Source organism: Ochlerotatus camptorhynchus, unplaced genomic scaffold (assembly GCF_037179485.1).
Source record: "Ochlerotatus camptorhynchus isolate MF236.1 unplaced genomic scaffold, CSIRO-AGI_Acam_v1.1 ptg000077l, whole genome shotgun sequence".
NCBI classification, from domain to species: Eukaryota; Metazoa; Arthropoda; class Insecta; order Diptera; family Culicidae; genus Ochlerotatus; species Ochlerotatus camptorhynchus.
This window is the reverse complement of record NW_027040567.1, coordinates 10,994,767-11,019,266: the sequence shown is the minus strand read 5'-3', so window position 1 is coordinate 11,019,266 and position 24,500 is coordinate 10,994,767. Positions and strand designations below refer to the sequence as shown.

Here is a 24,500-nt window from a genome sequence, read left to right as displayed (position 1 = left end):
CTGGAGATTTTTTTTTATTTGTTTTCCGTCGATCTTGTTTTCCGTGCTGAGCACCAATGCTACCGACGCCAGGAAGGAATCTCCCACACCTGGACCCTACCTATCGACCCATCAACTCATGAACTGGGGACCAACGGCTTAACTTCCCTTCCGAAGGAAGACGTGATCAGAGATGTTATGCCTCAGAACATCCCGGTGGCGCCGACTGGGATTCAATCCAGGCCTGCTGGGGTGAGAGGTAATCACGCTTATCACTACACCACCGGCGCCGCTAAGCTTTCTGGAGATAACTTTAAGAACTTTTGAAGACACAATTTTTGCAGCACTGAACTAGTCGATACCTTTTGCCAATCAAGAGTTATTTACGTTTTTCTTATAAAAGACGCCTTTTTCTAATATTGATATATCTGGTTGAGAAAACATAAAAATCATCTTTAGACGACATTTGAAAAGGCCAATATATTTCTCTATATAATATCAAGAACTAGAGATCAATTATATTTTTAACTTCTATGAAATCAATTTGTCTATATTCATTTTTAGATTGTTTGTCTTAGAACATCTCAACGATCTCAACTGGGATTGAACCCAAACCCACTGGGCTTATAAAAGTCACGATTACTACTCAAATTGACTTTCTTAATTAGGAAAGGGGCGTCAGTTAACAAGGTCGCCAAAGGCACAGTAAACCCTCACTACTATCCTATCCTCTTTATGTAGGGGAAATGACGGATTCGGCATGCCAGACTATTTTCGGCAAACCAAATTGAAACACTATTTTCACTGAATTTTCTTACGAAAACACTTCGCTGAATGCATGCAAACGATTCTTTATGCTTTCAGCTTCAATTTGACTATATTTTTACCACTGAGAAAAAGCAATCTAGCAAGGTTTTCTTGAAATGTAACACACGCACTACAAATTGTAGCTGATTTCGAGTTGCCGATAATAGAACAGCAGATTTACATGCAGTTCAAATGGAACGGTTGCCGAAGAAAAAGTGGTTGCCGACAATACTCGCTCTCACTAGATAAGATTGGAGCTTTGTAAAAACGTTTCAAAACAGTTTTTGACAAATCTTTCGACTGAAATTGATATGAGCAGCTGGCAGCAAAAGATTGTAAACAAACCAATACTGCATATGTGTGCGTTCCTTAGAGAAAAAGGCTATAGAAAGAAGGTTGCTGCTTAGGTTGCCGAGAATACGTAAATTTCCCTACCTACCTCACCCATGCTTCCCATGACTGCATAGCCGAAACTCATAGTTTATAGAATTCATCAATAGAAGATTTCCAAAGAAAGCAGTAAATCCAACTAGATGAAATGGCTCTAATGTTGGCCTATGGATCTAAGATTGGGCCTATCGCTAAAAAGCTGCTATTTATCAATGTTATCTAGATGAACGCGTCATTGGGACGGTACTAATGGATATTTTTGGTCGGTATTGAAAATTTAGTCGATTGCTGAATTTACGTATGGGCCCAAATTAGGGACATTTAGGCCGACATTACATCTATTTCCACTACCTTGTCAAAGTTTCATGCGAAAAAAAATAACCTATTAAACTTCCACGATCGAAGCACCGCTCCACAAGACTCGAGCTTCCTAGTCCATCGAACAACAAACAAACTGATCAACGAAGCGATCAGCGAGTGGGAAAGACCATGAACGAAAATAAAACAACCTTCCTGAACGAGGCGATCGGTCAAACCTCCGATCATCTGGTTTACCTACCTACCGGCTTTAACGAGTCTCGGTGATCCACCACGATCCACCCGTGGCCGAGACGATCTCAATCTCACCAACACATCAAAAAAAAACCAATCCACACTACAGCATCCCTCCCAATTGATAATATTTCATTCATATGCACGAGATAACGCCCTCCTGGTTGGCTCCCTCCGACTGCGACTGAAGCTCGGAACACTCTGGCTGGCTCAATTTAAGTTTTACGTCGTACCCGATTGGATCGCTCGGACAGATCATCGCCGGACGGGCTCGCAATCAGTGTGTCGTCGTTTTGTGCAAAAGTGAAAAGTTGTTCCTTTTTTCCATTTATCCCCAGGAAAATCGTCGGAAATTGTGTTGAGCTTGTGGAAAAGTTTCACGACCACCATAGTCGTCATCATCATCATCACCATCAGCGGTGCGAGGATAGAGGAAGTAGTGTAATTTGCTGCTTTGTGGAACAGTGAACTCTCGAAAAACCGGGGTGAATTTGCAGTTTGCAGCTAGGAAGATGGCAAAGTTTCCTGAAATGCTGGCGATTTGTGCAATCGTTTGCGGTTTAGTCACGTTCTCCAGCGGACACACGTACAAAACGGGAGAATGCCCCACGGTGGAACCGATGAGTGGATTCAACATGCAGCAGGTAAGGAACTTATTGTAGCTAACTGGTTTGTCCGTTTAACTCAATTATAATCGGCGGTGTTGTGTCACCCAAATGGTGCTGATGGTGACGCAAATCAAGCACTGCGTCGCGTGCGAACCGAGTTAATCTAATGGAAGAGTGAAAGTGTTAACGAGAACATTTCACACCGTGAGCAAATTAGTTGCACAACAGTTTCCCTCAGATTCACGGTTGCACTTTATGCGAGCACGGAAGCATGTATTCTCGTGGAGGTAATTCAGCGTAACAACCGGCGGGTGCATGAGAATTGTACCATTTTACAACACTAGTGCTGTTACGTCTGATTAAAGCGGACAACATTGCGGGTACGGTGCCCTTTGACCAACATCAGTTGTGTATGCACTGGGGAATGTTTACTTGAAACACAGGCGCCACATCGTAAATACGAGTGGATTCTACGACTCGTGGTTGCTTGTATAAATGCTGATTGGATGCGGAAGTTTTTGTTTAGCAACGAAATGGCATTCATATCAAGCGAGATTAGCGAATTTAAATGAATAAGCGTAGAAACGGTTTTTCCCAGGCAGATGGGTAGAGCTGGTTAGGTACTAGTTTTTCATACGTGTGCCCCCACCCTTGAGGTCCATGCACTCCTTTTGTTACGTTTTGCGATGGTTTGAATATAATTTTCATTTAAACTTAATTATATTAAAAATTAGTTTAACTTTTACACTAGTATTTTTTTTCTAGAATTGGAATATTTCAACCGGGTAGGGGAAATGGATGTAATGTCGGCCTAAATGCCCCTAATTTGGGCCCATACATAAATTACCGAGAAAATTTCGATTCCCAGAAGACAATTTTAAATTGGCTCACTACTTGACTACCCAAGTAATCAGAAGTTCTAATAAAAGGCTATTTGTGGCTTAAGCAGCTTGGTTGAAGGTGGTCTATAGAATTCTAAGCAGCCTCATTTTTAAGTCGTTATAAGAACTTGAAAGCTCCGGTACTACAATTGAAGAGCATTCTAAGCAGCTTCTGGCGGAACTTGAACGGAACTTTTAGAAAATAAATTGTAAAAGGTTTTTGTCCTCTACAGCAATTTTATATTGATCAGCATCAAAATAACTGCAAAGAGTTATGGAAAGTTTTGAAATCTTTATTAAAACCTAGTAATTTCAAACCGCGGTCCATAGCTTTTAATGACGCATTGGAACAGTCAGAACATGTAATTGCATCTAAATTTAATGATTATATTGAAGACAGTGTTTCATCGATTAATCAATCCATTGAATTGGTCGATGAACCTGACGAAATAAAACAACCAGTTAATAGTAGTTGTAGATTTGAAGGTTTTCACCCAATTACATTAGATGAACTTAGAGTTATTTGTTTTTCATTAGGAAAATCGGCTGGAGTTGACAATGTTAATGCTAGAGTTATTCAAGATTGCTTTCATGGCTTTGCCAACACCTATCTGGACCTTATTAATAAATCGTTGCAAACTGGACATGTGCCATAAATTTGGAAGGAATCCTTAGTAGTTCCTATTCAAAAAATTGCTGGAACGATTAAAGCCGAAGAGTTTCGTCCCATCAACATGTTGCACACATTAGAGAAAATTTTAGAACTTGTTGTTAAAGGCCAGCTGTTGGAGTATTTAAATAGTAATAGTTTGTTGATACCAGAACAATCGGGATATCGAGAAGGTCGTTCTTGTGAAACCGCGTTGAATTTGGTATTAGCGAAGTGGAAAAATAACTTGGAGTGTAAAGATACGATTGTTGCTGTTTTCTTGGATGTTAAACGCGCTTTGGAAACTATATCTAGACCTTTTTGGTCAATATCAATCAAGCGCTTTGGAATTACGAGTACTGCATATAAATGGTTTGAAAGCTATTTGTCTGACACAACTCAATGGACTGTTTTTAATGATTCTGTTTCCAGTCCCGTGGGGAACAACCTTGGAGTGCCCCAGGGAAGTGTATTAGGGCCCCTGCTATTTATTATGTATATTAATGACTTGTGACGTATTTTACAATTTTGCGACATTAATCTTTTTGCAGATGATACTGTGTTATTCATTGCAGCTAAGGATTTAGATGATGCCGTAGGGAACTTTTAAGATACTTTTACGTTTCTAAGAAGTTCCGCTGTTGTGGTCATGGTTTCAGCCTTGCCTGAAGTTCCTAAGAAGTGGTTAGGGATGATTTTTGGAACTTTTTTTGAACTTCACGAGCGTGAAGTTTCTCGTGTAATTTTTAGAGGTTCTAAAGTAGCCAGAAAATTGTGTTAGAACTTTACATGCACTTTCTGGAACTTGAAAGTGGATTTTATCGTTGAATGCGGAACTTTTGGTTTCTTGGAAAGAAAGTACTGTCGGAACTTTATGGAACTTGAAGGTTCTGTCGGAAATATATTTGAACTTTATGGAACTTGAAAGTTCTGTCGGAATTTTATTTGAACTTAATGGAATTTGAAAATTATGTCGGAACTTTAATTGAACTTTATGGAACTTGAAGGTTTTGTCGGAACTATATTTGAACTTTATGAAACTTGAAAGTGAGTTTTATCGTTGAATGCGGAACTTTTGGTTACTTGGGTAGCCTATTGGTCTCAAGTACATTTATAAGCGTCTCCATTCTAGTCGAAATTTTAGTACTATACTATGTTTGTTTTGATTCGCTACGAAAGTTGGACAGAGCGTCTCGTGGATTTTCCTATTTTTCGAGGAGTGCATCAATTGGGACCGAAGTATTTACCAGTTTAGCCCAATCTGAGTAAGCCTACTTGTCGGATTGAAAACTAGTTAGATCCAAATCGACTTCGGTTAGGCATCTTGATGTCATTAGTGACAACTGTCAAACTTTCCGTTTCCTTTCCGCTTCCGCCCACATTGCGTTTGGGCCTTTAGCCAAAAGTTGAGTACGTTTCTTCGGGACCATCTGGTCTTAGAGTTACCTCTACACAGTTTGTAAAAGTAATGTAAATTTTGGTTCAGTATGATGCACATAAATGGAGCGTCACATATCATATAAGTTTACATTATATATCATGTAAGGTTCTGAGACATTTCATGCAATGTAGCGAATGTTGTGTACAAAAGCCCATTGTTGTAAACAACATTCCCAACAAACAATTTGGGTTGATTAACAGCTGAGTAAGCCATTTTTTAGCTGAAGAAGCTTATTTTTGCCTGAATAAGCTATCATTTAACATTCAATGTTTGTTGGGTTGTTTACAAGTTGCTCGGTTGCGTGAAATGAAATACAAGTTTACGTGAATGAATGTTTACATCATTATTAAAATTCAGTATTTTTATCTGTGTATGGCAATACCCAACGCTTCCTCTTAGCAATACAGGCAAATCAAAGGGTATAAAGAAAACATGCCATGTGACACCTCTTTCTTCATGGTTTTCCATCAGTAGGCTTTCTATCCAGTATTTTACGATCGCTAATGGCCACCACAATCTGGCTGAGTTTCTGGTAGGGAACATAAGATTTGAAGATTGGGTTGTGTCGTTTGCAGGGAATCAAGAAAATGGTATCTTCCGATGTTTACCGACTATGAAAATACTAGAAAACGGAATCATGATCAGTGTACAGTAAGATCATGGATTATCATTTGTGTTACACATCATGATCAGCAACAAAAACGATAATCTACTGATATGATAACAATCACTTTGTAATATATCTCGAAATCTAGGAGCTTGCTGTCTTCGGAAAAGTTGTTCTAGAGGTCAAATACCGTACAATATGGAAATTTTTGAAATCGGGAAGACCCATATATGTTGAAAATTCATCTAGGCCGCCATTTTGAAATCCGCCATCTCGACCGTTGGTTTCGGAAAAAAAAACTGTCAAATACCCTACAATATGGGTATTTCTGGAACTGGAATAACATGTGGATGTCGATAATCGATGTCCACCGCCATTTTGGAATACAATTTGGCGGCCTTTGTTTTTAGATAAAACTGTCCACTAGTCAAATGGCGGCTGATATCGATTTTCGATATCTACACGTCATCCCGGTTTCAAAAATACCTATATTGTAGGGTACAGCTGTTTCTAAAACCAATAGCCGCCATCTTGGATTCCCAAATAGCGGCAGATATTAATTTTCTACATCTGCATGTCATCCCTGTTCCGAAAATACCGGAATGACGGGACTGACATCAAATGTTTCCACTATGGGATTTCACAAATTTGACAGTACCCTCTTAACAGGTCTATAAATGTATGGCCCATAACAAACTTGAACAACACATACGAAAATTGCGGCTGTATTGCTATTTTACAGCTGTCGCTTACACCGCATGTGTTTGTTTTGCGTTGGTTGTAAGTGTGTGAGTAAAAAATAGCAGATAACAGAAAAATGCTGGCTTAGCTGCTCCTTGTCTGAAATCGATGGCCACCATCTTGGATTTCCAAATGGCGGCGGACATCAATTTTTGACAGTTTTTTCTTAAATCGATGGCCACCATCCTGGACTTCAAAACGACAGCAAACATCGATTTTCGATCTCTATACGTCATCCTTATTCCGAAAATACCCATATTATAGGGTATTTGATTAGCCTTGTCTTACAAGAGGAATTTTCAGTGACGACAGCTGATGATGATGATCATGATCTGTTACACAAATGATAATCGCTTTATCGTTTCCTGAACTGTCCATTGTGATTTATGGATTTGTACTAATCATGAGTGTAACCAAAATGAGAATGCCATTATCTTTATCTGAATCGTTGATTTTGATTCCCTGGTCGTTTGAAGTGTAAACGATCAAATTTGAACGTTTATACGTCAAACGACACAACCCAAACGTCAAATCATATGATCCCTACCAAAAACTCAGCCAGATTGTGGCACCCTAATAAAAATGTTATGGTTAATTTGCTTAACGACGCGTTCGGGGTATCATCCAAACCATTTTTGGAATAGTTCAATCATTAGGGTTATCGTTTGTGTATGGTCATTTTTTATTAGGGCAGCCATAAGCACTCGTAAAATGCTGGATAAACTTTAATTGGATCATTGATCACATTTCCCGCTCACTGTGCGGGTGCGTTTTAGTCCATCCTTACTTATTGCTGATTGTATCTGACACTGGACTGTCCCAAAAATGCAAAAAGTGTGATAGAAGTGCACATTTCCGTCAAATTGTTTTGATGTCTTGGGAGCACTTATTGCTTGCATCATAAGGAATAAGTGCACCGAAGACACCAAGACGACTCGATGTAAACTTGCAATTTTATCACACTTCTTAATAAGTGAAAACGCGCTTATTTGTCCAATTTGGTGTGAAATGCGCAATATTATTCAAATTTTGCTTTTATCTTCGTTCATGTGACCATGCACTCGGGACAGAAAAAAGTACCTAGTTATGAGTTCTTTTCACCCAGGTTGGCAGTTCTGTGCAGCCAACTCAATTTAGAGTTCTAGCGCCTACTCAATTTTGAGTTGTTGTTATTCAGTCGTATGTAAACAGGATTACTTACTTTTAGGATTGGGCGATCCTCAGAGAAAGATCGATCTTGACGGATCGATCTTATATTTTGCTCTAGAATCGGTCCACTTATGGTTTTAATTTTAATTGATCTTCCTGAGGTTTATACTTTGCACACTTGTGAAATCCCATTTGCAAGTGCTTTGTGTGCTATCCTCACTTTCGCACTAACCAAAATGTTGTTATTGTTATCCTCACGTTAGGACCATCAATACTCTTGCATATAGAATGGACTATACGCTTGTTTACGTTGGTACACTAAGAAATTCTTTCCTTTATAATATTCAATTAAATGTTGTGGTGACGGTAAGAAGCAATGAGCACAGGAGGGAGGTAGCGAAAACCTTCAAATGTTGCTGTATTCGTAAATATTGGAAACGCAAATAGTGACGTCATTATAGGGAGCGATGCTGATGTTGATGTTATGTTCGTTAAATTTAACAAGCAGTCCAAAGTGAGATTAAATCGTGTTTTCGATATCAATACAATTACAAAATTTAACACCTATTTTTTTTTTTAAGTTGGAAAAAATCGAAAGAAAAGATCGATTTTTTTGTTTTTTTTTCGTGGACAAAGAATCGATCCGAAAAATCGGAAATCGGGATGAAAAAGATCGATCTAAGATCGCCCAATCCTACTTACTTTTAAGTTGTTTTCACTCAACGTCAGTTTCAAACTATTCGAAATTGAATTTTACACAACTTACTCAATTTTAACTTGATGCACGGAATTGTCGAGTTGGGTGAACAGAACTCAATTTTGGGTTGTTTTGCTCTTTTCGTTTTTGACAACAACAAGAGAGCAAGTGAGAGGCATCAACTCAAAAGTAAGTTTAAAGAACTCAACCGTTGGGTAGTTTTGGCTCTCCATGCAGCGTGTGAGTGGCAAGATCATATTGAAAAAGAGAAGAAGACAAAGATGCTTATTAATTTTTTGCGATTTGTTATGAAAAATGTAAACAATGAACATTGCGATGCGACAAAGTTAATCATAAAAGTTGGTCTTGATGATGACCTGCATCTGTATTAGTATTTCAAAAAACAGCTGATAGCCTGTTTTGAGAACCAAAACTGAGCCTGAGAACCAAAACTACCCAACGGTTGAGTTCCTTAAACTTACTTTTGAGTTGATGCCTCTCACTTGCTCTCTTGTTGTTGTCAAAAACGAAAAGAGCAAAACAACTCAAATTGAGTTATATTCACCCAGCTGGACAGTTCCGTGCGCCAATTTTTTTTTTTTAAACCTTCATTTTAGAGATTTTTAGCCGTAGGCTGCTAGTTCATCTGTTTCCGTGCGCCAAATTAAAATTAAGTAAGTTGTGTAAAACCAATGCATGGTCAATGTGCTTGGTGCGTCATTCGCTTTGAAAATGGTTCTATTTTTGGCGTGTGAACAAAAAACACAGATTAGTAATGGACACCCTGAGAAAAACTCATCACAAATTTAGCAATTTAGACATGCCCTCCGGAAATCGGTAACCATGGTCACTTCCATTGCCCCACCATGAAATTTAATTAGTTTTCCAGTAGAATGATTCTTGAAGCTTAATAATCGAACAATATTCAACGAAGTTACAACATTCCAAAGTTGGAAATTTTTTTTGCTAGTAGCCCATAGTTCTCACAACCCCTGTTGCTTATATTTTTTAAATATAACCAACGTTACTGGTTTGAAAAGATAAAAATTTACAAAATGGAACGAACTCACCAAGTTTAGCCAATTGAACCTGCCTGACATGTGTTGATATAGAAGTCCAAATTGTAGACAAAGCTTGACGAAGATCAACATGAACTAGTCCGGTTTATGGTAGTTGCGCGGAATGTCTTCCTTCACATCCCTTAACCCTATTAGTTTTTTATTTTATATCCAGAAATTCGAATAAGTTTAATTCTCAGAATCGTTCTAAAAGCTAAAAAATTCGTTGCGTTGCGTTTGCAACGGAGTAATTCGTAGATTGCATACTGGCAACTGTCATGTATCTACTTTAACGTTCTTATTCTAATTTCTTAAGGAAAACTATTTGGAAAAGCATGACAATAGCCATTGCCTGCTAGCCCCATCTTTTCCGTACGGGGAAAACCAGGATATTGTTGGTGTACCATCTACTTAGCGAGAGGCCAGCGACTCACCGACACCCCCATGTATGCTACGGAGTTGGGTCAAGATTCGGTTAAGCAGGAGATGTGACCTTAGGAATTGTTTTATTTTGGAGGAGTTTGGGAGTAAACCCACGATCTTCTACTCAGTAAGCAAAAGCGGCAGCCACCAAGCTTACCGAGCTTCTCAATTTAAACCCTGGGACATAATTTGGTAAAGTCTTTATGAATACTAATAGAATTATAATGCAAACAAATGAAATAAAAAAAGGAAGGATCTCACCCGAATGATCTGTAATTAGCCCGCCTCTTCGTGATTCTTGAGCTCAATTGTTCTCGCAAATGGAGCTCCATCTCCTTGATCCTGATAATAACAAAATCAGTTTCCCTTTGCTCTAGCCTCGGGAAGAAGTGCACCGTCATTGCAGCATTGTCGATGAACCTCCAGATGTTGACTCACGGTCCCCGTTCCGATCAGCTCTAACTGTTCCACTCTCAGATTCAAACATCCCAATATTCACAAACACATGTTCGCAAGAAACTACACAATTCGTTAAACACGGGAACAAAATTCACTTCATAAGCACGACCTACTTCGATCTCCGGGTACTCGAGACTCTTAGCATGTTACCTAAAACCACACATCGTAGCATACCTGTGGGACATTAGTTTTAAGTGCCAACCAATATGGTAAATGTGACATGATAAAGGGTGATACGGTCAAAATTTGGTCAATATCAACTTGACGTATTTCTTTCAATTTTGCATTTAAAAAACCTGAACACCCCTCATTTTGAAGGTGTGTGTGTGTAGAATGTTGCTCCTATTTTGATTTTGGAATTCACTCTTCAGTTGTCAAAATGCCGTCCAAGCAAGAAGAGCAGCGTATCAAAATTTTGCTCGCGCATCGCGAAAATCCGAGCTACTCGCACGCAAAGTTGGCAAAATCGCTAAAAGTTGCCAAATAAACCGTTACAAATGTAATTAAAGTGTTTGGGGAACGTTTGTCGACAGCCAGGAAGTCTGGATCGGGGGGAAATCGAAAACCGGAAGCCGCTGAGACGACAAAGAGAGTTGCCGGTAGTTTCAAGCGAAACCCTAACCTCTCTCTCCGAGATGCCGCAAATAAGCTGGGTGTATTGTCTACAACCGTGCATCGAGCCAAAAAACGAGCCGGACTATCGACTTACAAGAAGGTAGTGACTCCAAATCGCGATGATAAACAAAATACGACGGCCAAAGCGCGATCCCGGAGGCTGTACACGACGATGCTGACGAAGTTTGACTGCGTGGTAATGGACGACGAAACCTACGTCAAAGCCGACTACAAGCAGCTTCCGGGACAGGAGTTTTATACGGCAAAAGGAAGGGGAAAGGTAGCAGATGTTTTCAAGCACATGAAACTGTCAAAGTTCGCAAAGAAATATCTGGTTTGGCAAGCCATCTGTACCTGTGGCTTGAAAAGCAGCATTTTCATAGCTTCCGGGACTGTCAACCAAGAAATTTACGTGAAAGAGTGTTTGAATAAACGTCTGCTGCCTTTCCTGAAGAAACACGGTTGTTCCGTACTGTTTTGGCCGGATTTGGCATCTTGCCATTACGGTAAAAAGGCCATGGAGTGGTACGCCGCCAACAACGTGCAGGTGGTTCCCAAGGACAAGAACCCTCCCAACACGCCAGAGCTCCGCCCAATTGAGAAATACTGGGCTATTGTCAAGCGGAACCTAAAGAAGACCAAAAAACTGCTAAGGGCGAGCAGCAGTTCAAGGCAAACTGGCTTTCTGCGGCGAAGAAGGTGGACAAGGTGGCTGTACAAAATCTGATGGCAGGGGTCAAGCGTAAGGCCCGGCAATTCGGATTTGGAAAAGCGGAAGCCTAACTGAATATTTTTCCTGAATTTTATACTAATTGAACTTGAAAAAGAAATTTAATTTGATTTTTTAAATAAACGATTTCACCGATTTACACGCGTTTTTCCTTGACCAAATTTTGACCGTATCACCCTTTAGGTTGACACCTGCTGATTTATAGTACCTATTGATTAGTATATAAGTCGTAGATAAAATATGGATTCTTCAGTGGTGTTTAGTAGAGGTGGGCAAAACAGCTCATCTGACTGAGCGGATCAGACCCGCCCAGCTCAATAAGGGGAGCTGATTCTTTTGAACAGCTCTTCATCGGACATAGAAATTATAGAAATTTTAACACAAATTCAAAATCGTAAAAGAAATAAATGGTTTTGGTGACCCTAAACCAATAGAGCTTTATCTTAAAACCACATAAAATAGTAACCAATAAATCCGTAGCTTACAACATTGCTCTACATTTCAATTAAAAACGCCACTAACGCATCAACTAAACAACCACCGCGTAAACTAAAATGCGCGCAAAATGCCATACCAGTAAAAGCAGCAAATGTATGCGAGAAATCTATAACTATATCACACGCGATGATAGAATTGACGCCTTTTCTCATGCTATGCAATTCAGTCTACACACAGATTTTAATGCTGATGTAAATTCTCCAGCAAAATTGCTCTCACCATTCTCGGATCAGATCCGGTTCCGGAGCAGAATCGTGAAGAATCGAGAGAAAAAAGATCCGAAGAGCTGGACGGATCCGAGAGCTGTCATCCTGAACAGCTCCCAGTGAATCATTCGGGTCGATGATTCAAATCCGGAGCTGAGCTCTGAGGTGGAGAGCTGCATTTCGCTGTTCTCGGTTGTCTGCTTTTGTGCGGATCTTCCACTCCCCCAGAGAATGATGGGAAGAGAGATGAGAGCACATATGCTGCAGCAATAAGAACCGGGAACGTATATACATTGGATAATATCAGTAGACATTTTACATAGTGTAAAACATATAAATTTGTTTCTCTCCCATAAAGTCGCTTGGAAGTTTGCTTGTACCGTTGATGCTATCGATCACATGTTGTATTACGCGCGCATCTTGGTTTACACGGTGGCTGTTCAATGCGTAAGTGGAGTGTGCAGTTGTTTAAGATTTGTTATATCAGGAAGCTGATGAGCTGCGGTTCCTAAAAATTAAGCCGCGGGTTATCAGCTCACTTTAGTGAATCAAGTCTTTAGAACAGCTCGGGAGCGGATCGCACTACTCTAATTCGGATCCAGAGCTGAGCTGTGAGGTGGAGAGCTGCATTTTGCTTTTCGGTTATTTGCTGTTGTGCGGATCTTCTGCTCTTCCAGAAAATTATGAGAGGAGAGGTGAGAGCACATATGCTGGAGAAGTAACATTAGCAATAAGAGCCGGGTACGTAAATCCTACATTGGATAATATCAGTAGAAATTTAACATCGCGTAACACATGTACATGTCTCTCCCATACAACCGCTTGGAAGTTTGCTTTTACCGTTGATGCTATCGATCAGTAGGCACATGTTGTATTACGCGTGCATCTTGGTTTACGCGGTGGCTGTTCAATGTGTAAGTGGAGTAATGAGTCATTTTCTGAAAACTTCCGCTATAAGTATGATGGAATGGTTTAGCCTCGTGATATCAGTGAGCTGATGAGCTGCGGTTCTTAAAAAATGAACCTCGGGTCATCAGCTTACTTTAGTGAATCGGGTCTTTAGAACAGCTCGCATATAAGCAATTATAACGGAATTAAAAGGAAATAAAAAAGCTCTCAAAAAGCTCTTCATAAAGGGATTCCGTTAAGAGGTTTGAAGATTGGTCAGTCAATCGAGTTCCAATCACCGCCGGACATCGATTGCCATCCATTGACGGCAATCGAATAGTCAAGAAGGCAGCTTCCACAACTGGGTAGCTATCACACCCATCAACCACATGGGCCGGGACCAACGTCTTTACTTCCCTTCTGTGCCAGATATCCCCCTTATTTCAATGCTGTCTTCAATATCGATGTAGGTAGAGTTGACTGAAGTTTAATTTTAATCAACTTATGCAACCACAGAATAGTTCTAGTTCAAACTTGATGAAGTCTCCTATGTTATCTGCTTTCAAGTGATAGCACTTTCCACTTAAAACTTAGTTTCACCTTCAGCAGTACGTAAAAGAAAAAGAAGAAGAAGCAACCCGAACCATTTTGGCAACGTTCCATTTATGGTGTAATCATTTCTTCGCCCCATAAGTGCAACTTCCAACTGCTCGACAGCGAATTCTTACAGCTCCATTTAATTAAACACTACGTCCACTAAAGTCCAAAGTGTGGTATAAATTTCCCCCGAAGTGGAATGTGCAATGTCATTAAAGTTGCTCGTCGAATGTCTGGTTGAGAGGATGGAACAGGGCGGTGGAGGGTGTAAGTTACAAACTGCGGAATAAAAGGTTGAACGCTTCCAATGCTATGATGAAATTTTTTTGCCCAAGCCCTAGTCAACGCACACACACACACACACACACGAGTTGAATGAATGTTTCTTTTTTAATGAATTGTAACGAAGACGGCCGAGTGAAAGTTGTTCGTTCTAACCAACGATGATTGACGTTGAACCACAGACAAACAGACGTTACTCTTCAACCTGGATCATCGTTCACGCATTTAACGACCTTCCTGAAAGTCTCGTTAATAGAGAAAACTAAACTTTCCGCGAGAAGCTCGAGAGATGTCGTTACTGAGGTCATATGTTTGAGGTACTTTGTTTTCAAGAAAAAAATAATCAAAGAGTAATGTCTGCTTGTCTGTGGTTGAACCATCAAGCAATCCGTTTTCAGTGTTAGATCGGACTCGACACAGGTTCCGTTCTGAGCTTCAATCTACGAAAGTTTCTGAAAGTTGTTCGAAATCATTGTCACTCAAGCTGATGATGGGAGGTTGCACTCGACTCGATTAAATTTCCCATCAAATCTGGAAGAATACTGGTTGGTCGGTTGGTTGTCATTATTTAGGAAACTTCCAGCCCAAGGAGGAGATTACTGAAGAAAGACGAAAGAATTTGCAAAATGCCAAACGCCTAGGAAGGGCTGTCGAAGAAATTTTCCTCGTGATGACTTTGATTGATGATACTTTGAGGGGGAGTGCTTTGCCTTGCCTTAGACTAACATAAACATGGTTTCGGTTCATTTGGTTTGAGCTCAGTTTGTGCTTTTGGTGAGTGGTTATTTACTCAGACACTGCTCCTGTAGATGTTTGACATACGCACACATTATACAGGCTGTCAAGCCCGCAACAGTAGACGAGTTGACAGGGTTTTTCAACTTTGCAAACTCTCGACGGCGTTTGTGTATCAGAAAGTGACACGTGCTCGATAGAGTGTGCTTGTGGTTAGCTTCTCTTGAGGTAATCAAATAATAAAGACTTCATCAAATTCATGTCAAAACATTGCTCTTCATCCCGCAGTTGAGATTCCGAATATTTCAACACGTCTCATTTACTTCAACCATCACCGTCGTCATCAACACCATTCATCAACACTGAGAAACAATTCACAACGCCGTAAAACTTGGCTTTGCTCTTTCTTAATGAGATCGGTCCGTCATTCATCCTGGATAAAAAAAAATGCAAGGCTCTTTGTTCAAACAAAGACCTCCTTCATCAGGATTAACTCATCCACCCCAAACCAAGGGCGGCACACCTTCATTATCGCTGTAATATCAAGTATCCATACTTCTGTGCATTCAGTCCTTGTAGCATCATCGTTTTACCCGGTAATACATAATTCAGTTGCTCGTCCACTCTGTGCAAGATTTTAAAAAATACGACCTTGGAGTCTGCCAACCACCCAGCAGATCTCAACCACCATCCATCCGACGAAAATGAGCCGGTTGGATTTGCAAGTGCAAAACTCGTAGCATAAATTTCACTTTACCTTACCCCCGCTGACAGTAGAGAAATGGGCCGGCTGCCAAGTCTGTACAAATAACTTTAAAACCATTGATGCTTGCGTTGTTAGTTGTAATTTGAGCTTTAGGCTGTGTCCCATTTGCCGAGTTAAATTTTACCCGGAGTTAAAAGTGTCACACTTCTAAAGCTGTTTTCCATGTTCGAAGATCCCTGTGTTATCGATCGACCGGTTTTCGAGCACAGCTCAGCAAGGGTTGTCAAAATCTAACTTCTTGTCTGTCAGAAATGACCACGGTCGTATAGCAGGGTTAATCGATAGCTTTCCAGCTGTCACTTTTAACAAAGAGTTAAATTTATTACGAGCAACTGGGACACAACCTTAGGCATTTGAAAACAACGTGAGGGGAAACTTTCCGAATTCTCGGAATCATTCCAATCGTTTCACAGTGGTGCACGTGCTGCTGGATAGATGTAAATTTACGACCTTCCACTTTAATGAGAGGCTCGAAGATGGTATCTATAACGTAAATTTAATTTTAAAGCGCTTAGGATGTTTGGAGCTGGAGCTTTACGCGTGCTTTCAATTCCGTATAACTGTTTTCACTTCCGCATTTTATACTGTATAAATTTTTGCCTCTTTGAAGTAGACTACGTCTTACGGGAGGTACAGGGGGTAAACTACCCTAGTAGCACGCTTGTCCTATATCGGTTGTAGAAACTTCTTTACGACTTATTTCAGTCATATACAAGTTGCTGCAACTTTTATAAAACAGAAGTGTGCTACTCGGGTAAAAATCTTAAATTGCGACCATTACGAAAAGGTGTTAGGTTTTCAACTCTTATAATTTAGTCATTTAAAGGGTGTCCACGATGAAATTGCCACACTATGAAATTGCTCTAACTTTTTAACCGTTGGGTAGAATTTAATGAAAATTTGGGTGGATTTAGTTCATAGTGCATTATTTACATCCTGCAAGTTTTAAAGTCCTGTGATCAAAACAGCACCTTCTTAAACGACCTATGGTAGTGAAGACAGTCGAGGAACTGAAGAAAGTATGGGTTTACATGCAAAAAACGGTTGATTCACAGGTTGTGCAGAATCTTATGGCCGGGGTTAAGGCCAAGGTGCGGGCATTTGCGTATGGACTGTAAATAAAATACGAGTAAAATGGTAAAATGAAGTTTAATAGTTATTTCTCAATCCCTGAAAATTTGATGGCAATCGGATGAAAACTCGAATTTTGCGAATCAATTTTGTGTGTGGCAATTTCATCGTGGACACCCTTTATACATGAAATTAAAATTCAAATACAGCAATGGAAAAGAAATAGCTCTGCAAATTTGCTGAAATAAATACTTTTTCAATTTTTAATAAAACACTTTTGAAAAATGTACAAATTAATAGTGATAACTTTGAAAGTTTTTATGAAATAAACGTTTTCCCTAACCCAGACGTCATAATCGAGTACTACTTGGTAGCGCATCGTGCTAATTGAAACTGTAAAGTTATAAAAGAGCACTGCTCGCTTCTGCTAATTTTCGCATCAGACTATGATGCTTACTATCAAAACATTTAACAGGTGGAGTACCTCTGATTTTGAAATTGTTGCTCTAAAAACCTACTTATTAGATACCAACTGTTTGACTTGAGAAAAGTCATTTCTACTTCTACTGTATTTTAAATCTATATCAAGAAAAATGCACGAGAAGTTCATTAAATAGCATAACGTAGTCTACGTCAACCATACGGTCGTGTCTTGTACACAACCACACAAAGTTTTAGCCATTAATATCATTTATGCTGCTTTGTACCCAGGAAAGGCAAGAGGTTATTAAACCAACAAAATTTAAAAAGAAAATAATCAGCAGAGATAGCATATTTTCCATTTCATTCCACTTAATTCATGTTTGTATTCATGACAGATACGTATTTCGACTACAATGTGCAGTCTTCATCAGTGTCACTAAAGACTTATCAAGATCTTGGCACGTTTACCTAGGGAATGCGTACTTAAGGAGGTTAGATTTTAATAAGTCTATAGTGGGATGGACACTGAAGACTGCACATTGTAGTCGAAATTCGTATTTAATGGAAGATATCCTATGTTTGCTGTTTTATTTTTAAAAGTATTGCACTAACAACCCAATTTAATTAATTCACAATCAAAATTAATCACAATATGGTACACGCAAAACAAATTACTCTTACATCCAACGTAAGGAGAGATTTATTACATCCTCCTAATGTAATGGCAGTTCTTTCAATGGACTGCAGCGTACAAGAGAGTTTTTTATGAATGCAAATATTTTTGTATGAGACCTTCACGAGATGATTTTCTAGACGCAATGCATTTGGGGAATCAAACATTGTTCGAAAAATAAGCTACACTGAAAAACAAAACCGGATTTTTACTGGTGATGTAAACATTGATATATGCAAACATTCATGCATGTAAACTTCCCTTTCACGTAAACCAGCACCTTGCAAGAAATGTGGCCTACAAAAATGGACAGTTGCATACTATGTATGAAATATTTCGTGACATGTCGCATAAATTTACTCGATCTAGCATGAGCATTGACCGCCCGTGGATGCAACTCCGTTATTGCCAGATCAGCTGTGATTACACAGAGAACCAATAGACGTTGCTGGGGTCAATATTCCGTACTCATTATATAACTTTGAAACGTACTGTCATCCCTACATTGACCGAGCCGAACCCGCAGAGATGAACGCAGGACCGCCCCATGAATGCACCTGAGATTGCATCGGTACGAGTTGATGATAATGAGATGGATAACCTCTCGGATTCAGTTTTCTCTATCTTGAAAGTAGACTTCGTTTGAGACTGTCGAGCTGTGACCAGTCTTGTAAGCGGTCACGGTAGTCGACACATTTTCTGTGATAATTGACTGCCTTTGTCTCCGACACTTGCAAAACAAGCTATCATAGTACAGTACCAAACTAAAATGTCGTATGACAGGCTCTGTCATACGACACCGTCGCCGAAGACCGTCACGAATGTATGTATTTTAGTTTTTCTCATAATAAGAGCTGCTGATGGTGTGCTTGTGTGAATTCTGAAAATAGCAAGCAATGATGTCCTAGTAATAATATTTCTGATCAGAAATGGTTTGATTTACACCAAATTGAGGAATTACAACGAAATCACATATGTCATATAATAGCTATTTTGATAATTTTCTTTTAGCTCGAATGTTATTCTACCGCTCGTGTTGTGTGAGAGAGACGACGGTAGAGCATGAGTGTTCGAATACAAACTGACTGTCGCGCATGACAACGAAGCGAGTGTAGTAAAAAACGTCAACTGTTTCAACCCCTGGCTGTGACTACGACGCAGCAGTCTTAACAGAAACCTGGCTTCGCTGTGACCGCAATGAATCGTCCTGTCAATTATCCAGGGGATGTAGTACACTCATTGCAGTCAAATCTGTGCACCCTTGCTCCTTGGTTTCATTGGAAAACTGTGACCAGCTCAAGCAGGTCGTTGTCCGAATTGTTTAGGAGAATCGCTCACTGTTCATCTCCGCAATCTACGTTCACCGGAGCTCTACAAGTCGCATGCCCTAGCTATACGTAATATTTCAGAGACGTCCTTGAGCGATGATATCATCATGGTGCTGGGTGATTATAATCTCCCTCATTTACTCTGGAATTTCGACGAAAACATGAACGGGTATCTTTCTTCCAACTCATCAACGGAGCAGGAAGTGGCTCTTATTGATCAAATACTTGGTTATTGTCTAATTCAGATCAACTCATTTGTAAACACAAATGGAAAGCTGGTTGACTTGGCATTCACTACCAAAATCCAGACGTTCACAGGCCATTAATTTTGAACCTAGATGCGCACTTCAATCAAGTATGTGATCTAGGGTGGTTAGGGCTAAGTTGTATACTGCTGGCGCATCAGTAGTATACAACTGTGACCTAACCGCACTAGATCACTTACTTACAGCAGTTAATTGGTCCCTGGTTCTGAACGGTGATTCAGTGGACTGGAAATTCGTGAAGTTGCAAAGGATGCGCCATCGCCTACCCAACACAGTTGTTCTAGACGACGTAACCCCAACAAAGCCACGTGTTTATGGCGCACGGGAAAAAATCCGATTCCATTTTCATGAATAAAAAATCATGAAATCTTAATACTTGCCATCCCATGAAATCATATCAATGACTCATGATTTCATAATGCAGCGGAATCATGACCAGGCTTCCAAATAGTACAGCCTCCTCGCGACAGTTGGTTTATACCTGAATTGACAGTTGCTTTGTGTGCTTTACTGCCGCTTGCTACCGTACGTTTAGATCTGAATTCGAAGTGTATTGGCAATAGCGCACGCACGAACGAATGAAAGCTGTATTAGAACAGTCGCATCTATACCCGCTTTGCTAAAATCATCGTGCTTGGAACGTAGTGAACCGAATGGGCTGTATTTATACATTTCTTTATGACCAGGTTCTCAATGTTTCTGTCGTCATAACAGCCTTCACAAACCGACGACATCCCTCAGCTTACCCAAGTGGCTGTTACGAAAAGGCTGTCACGAGACATTATATACAATTGATATACGGCAGTGGGGTATGGAAGAAATCCAGAAGAATGATCCCGAACAGATATGTCGGCCCGATGTCGGATCAATGTAAGGTCAATTTATGGTCGACGTCGGCCAAATGTCGGGTCGATGTCGGGTCAATTTTGTGTTTATGTCAGGTCAATGTCGGGCCAACATCGGGTTGGGGTTTGGTAGAAGTCAGGTTAGTGTCGGGTAGGCTTATATTTTTCGCCGGAGACCGCGCGTTTTTAAAAAAATATCGGATGAAAATTTTGCAATGGGCAGCACGAACGTGATAGCAACCGAACGAGCTCCGGCGCCACACTGGTAGTGTAGTAGCAGTCTTACGACATACAAACAAAATTTCAAAGACAGCAGCAACGAATCGGCAGTTCGACGGACTGCTTGTTGTATGTACGAGGAACGTTACGAATGACCATCCAGAGATGCCAGATCTACGGAAATCTCCGTAGATCTACGGATTTTACAATTTTTTGCGGAAATACGGATCCGTAGGAAAAATCTACGGAATTCGGTACAGTTTCTACGGATTTCTTTCTTCGGTGTACGTCTCCCTTCAGAATCGATTTTTTTTTTGCTTAGTAATAACATTTCTGATCAGAAATGGTTTAATTTACACAAAATTGAGGAAGTTGAACAAAATCACATATGTCATATGATGATTATTTGATAATTTTCTTTTTGCTCGAATGTTGTTCTGTCGTTTGCGTTGTGTAAGAGAGACGACGTTCTCTTACCCGTCAGCTCGATGATGATCAGGCTTTGAACGTGTTCATCAAAAAGCAGTCGTCGTACTTGTCCGGCTTCATAAAGGAAACTTTGGTTAAATCGTGGCTTTCTTATAAGATTACGACACTACTGTACCGCTGCTACGGGATCAGAATTGATCAGATCGCCATAGATGTTCTTGAAACCCCTGCAGTGGATCCTCAAATTGAGCTGAAGACCATTGTCGTGGATAATGAGACAGAATTGCTGATTGGGCAACAGGAAAAGCTTCTTTGGAATGAGAACAAATGCCTGGAGACCGCTCCCGCGCAAAACAGGGTTCCTCTGGCATTAATATATAACGAGCATGGCGAAGAGATAGCTTTCCCTGCCATATGTTTCGGCCATCTACGGAAATTCAAGCCAGGGGTTCGGGTGAAATATTTTAAAGAGTCTGAATTATAAAGAGACATGTGAAAATTGGAACAATCGATTATCTGTCAAGTCATAGGAAAAATCATTCCAATCGAGCAGAAGACCTGTCAAATGAACAAGATGTCGTCTCTTTATAAATTCAGGCTCTTTAACATATTTCATGATGGCATCCAGTGAAACTTGTCGTCAAGACAAGCGTGTGGCCAAACCACAACATTTGTTATACATGACAATGAAAGTTCTTCGCCTTAGAGTTTCCTAAGGCTTGCAATGCACTTTTACGTGCACGTGGACCGCAAACATTACATGTGTCAACCTTAAGAACCACCTTATTCATGGAGCAGTGCATTGAGCGAAATCTATCCTTCCTCAAATCAATACCGAATTCAGTACAGTATTAGCAACAACAACTTGACTGCACTTGACTGTGTACTTCAACAAGCTGCTTGACACGATTGAATTTCAGCATCGTGAAAGTCCTCACACGCACATCTTGCTATGGCTGAACAAGGATCCCCGAGAATCAATCAGTGAAAGTATGCCAAAAACTACAGGTGCAACAGTAGCATGGTATTCATGCCTGTACTACCATCGGCCCTTTTCAGGGTCACCAAGATTTTTGAAAAAAGAGTTAAATTTCTGAACATGTCCCAACTAAAATTCATATCAAAATCTTCATGGCAATCATAGTCATACTAAAGAGAATAAACAGAGAGAATCCTGCTCAAATTCCTATTCCTGCACAAAACACAAGTCCTGCTACAGTTAACAAATAACATTTATTATATAAGAGCACGTAGTCTGACGTCACCATTGCATACAACCCCAGAGGGCTGTCCCTAGTAGTTTTTCAAAAATTCTTTCATCAATTTATCATTTAACGTAAAATATCACCTAGAACTAAAAAAATCCGTAGAAATCCGTTGATTTGAATAAGTCTACGGAATTGCATAGAAAAAAATCTGGCATCTCTGTGACCATCCGAGGCTGTCATAGCCGAACGAACAAAATACATGACTAAGAACGAGCTGTCGTGTACTGCACAAGACGACAACGTTGCATGTCGTATAACAGCCTCACTTTGGGCTGTCGCTTATAGTTCAATCTCAAGGCTGTCGTAGGGAAAAGAAAGCGACAGCCGTTGGAATACTGTCATGAGGCGGTACTTTTGGTATGCCTGATCATGACCGCTTCAAACGTTACCTAGAAAACCGTGTTCATCGCACTACATAGGTATATGTTATACGCCTTTTGCCTTCCATCTTATACAAGTACTGATAGTCTAGTGGCCAAAGTATGAGTTTAATGATCGTAAGGTTCTTGTTTCGAATCCAGTATGTTGATTTATATAATTTTTTATATGTTTTGGTTTAAAAAGTATAAGGGTCTGTGCTTAGGGGCACGAACTGAAGCTTGACGTAGGACCGCTAGTGGACGGAACAAATGTGAACATTTAGTTCTTTTAATTGATCAATCATCAATTAATCATTTTGTTCGACCATTTTCCACAGAGATGGCGCTGTTCCGCTGGTAGGAAGTGATAAATTTCCCCATATAGAAATTGAGAGAAGTGGGAATAATTCACTTTCGGTGCATATTCAGGTCAAAAAAAGTGAACGACAACCTAAAGAAATTAGTCAGGGGCTTTGTCGTTCAGTTTTTTTCCCGGAAATTAATGCTAAACAAGCTACAAATAAATAAAAATGATTTTTCCCCATACAATTTTACCTGCTTTACTACCAGTCCCCATAGAGCCAAAAAATTCAAATTTGAGAGAGAAATTCTCTCTCACGAGCTCAATCTCTCAACATGCCATGTATTTTGTTGACACTCGATTTGTGATTTCCCTTTCACAGATTACAAAATAGAGTACCTGACACTACAAAACATGTCTGGTATCTCTATATATGCATTTGCTTTATCATTTGAAGTCCATCCTTTTTTACATATTCTGCGCAAAAGATGCTTTATGCCCCACATAAAAATTCGGCGGAAAATTCTGTGAGGGGTGAACTATTTTGTGTGCAGAATGTGTAAAAAAGGAGGGACTTCGAATAATAATCTAACTGCATATATAGAGGAACCAGACATGCTTTGCACTGCAGTATCCTCTGTGAACAATTATAGGAAAACAGATTGTGTCTAGTTTCCGATAGATGTCACCGCAAACAACCGCTGTGACATCTGACGGAACATGAATGCAGAAGCTTGACAAAATGATCAATTATCTTAACTCTTTCCGTTTTTTTATTTGTAAGCGTATCAAATTTGTAGAATTTATTTCAAAGAGAAAGTCGATGAAGAGAATCCAAGGGACTGTCAAAACTTGAGTATTTTCGATTCATCTACCCGACTTTAAAAGGTGTATTTTGAATTTGATTTTTCAATTCACCCCTCACAGGATTTCCTTCCAAATTATATGAATGGGGCGGGGCGGAAAGTATCGTTTGTGCAGAATATGTAAAAAAAGGAGGGACTTCGAGAGATTGAACTAGTGAGATCTAACTTTCTCACAAATTTGAATTTATTGGCTTTCTGGGGACTGAATATTCCTACCAGCGTGTTCTGGAAAATGGTCGGACGATGATTAATCTTACCAATACATTCGGGCCTACAATTCCACACCTTCTATAGAGACCAGGTTGAGCCTTGATAGCTAGCTGCTTGCAGGAACTGATAACCTTGACAAATGTCCAAATAATACTCTTAACAAATTTATGGTGGTCCTGAAAAGGACCGTTTTGTAGTGATGGTTGAGTAATGCTGAGCTGAGTACGACGAGCTACTGATTCCGATCCTAGCCTAGCGATGGGACTTCTTCCTCCTTCTCCTATGGTTGCTCATATGAGCTCTGCAGCTCGCTGCTTGCAGGCAGCCTTTCGTTGTTGTTGTTGTTGTTGTTGTTGTTGAAAGCACTCCTGCTGCTGCTGCTACTACTACTGCTGCTGCTAGACTGGACACCACCACTTACGGTGATTGAATGAGCACCGTTCAGTGGGACCACATCGTATTCGATTTTTAAGTCTGTGTTAGG

At 40.0% G+C, this 24,500-nt stretch overlaps 1 protein-coding gene across 2 annotated transcripts in view; it reads left to right on the top strand.

Moving 5' to 3' along the window:
- Nucleotides 1-1,942: 1,942 nt before the first annotated feature.
- Nucleotides 1,943-24,500, top strand: part of LOC135697764 (apolipoprotein D-like) — a 69,976-nt gene continuing 47,418 nt past the window's right edge. Inside the window, exon 1 of one of the 2 annotated variants that reach the window (XM_065217574.1) lies at nt 1,943-2,372. In XM_065217574.1, the coding sequence (XP_065073646.1) occupies nt 2,241-2,372 (132 nt within the window). In that variant the 5' untranslated portion in view covers nt 1,943-2,240. The remainder of the gene's footprint in view (nt 2,373-24,500) is intronic. The other variant, XM_065217575.1, reaches the window with a different exon arrangement.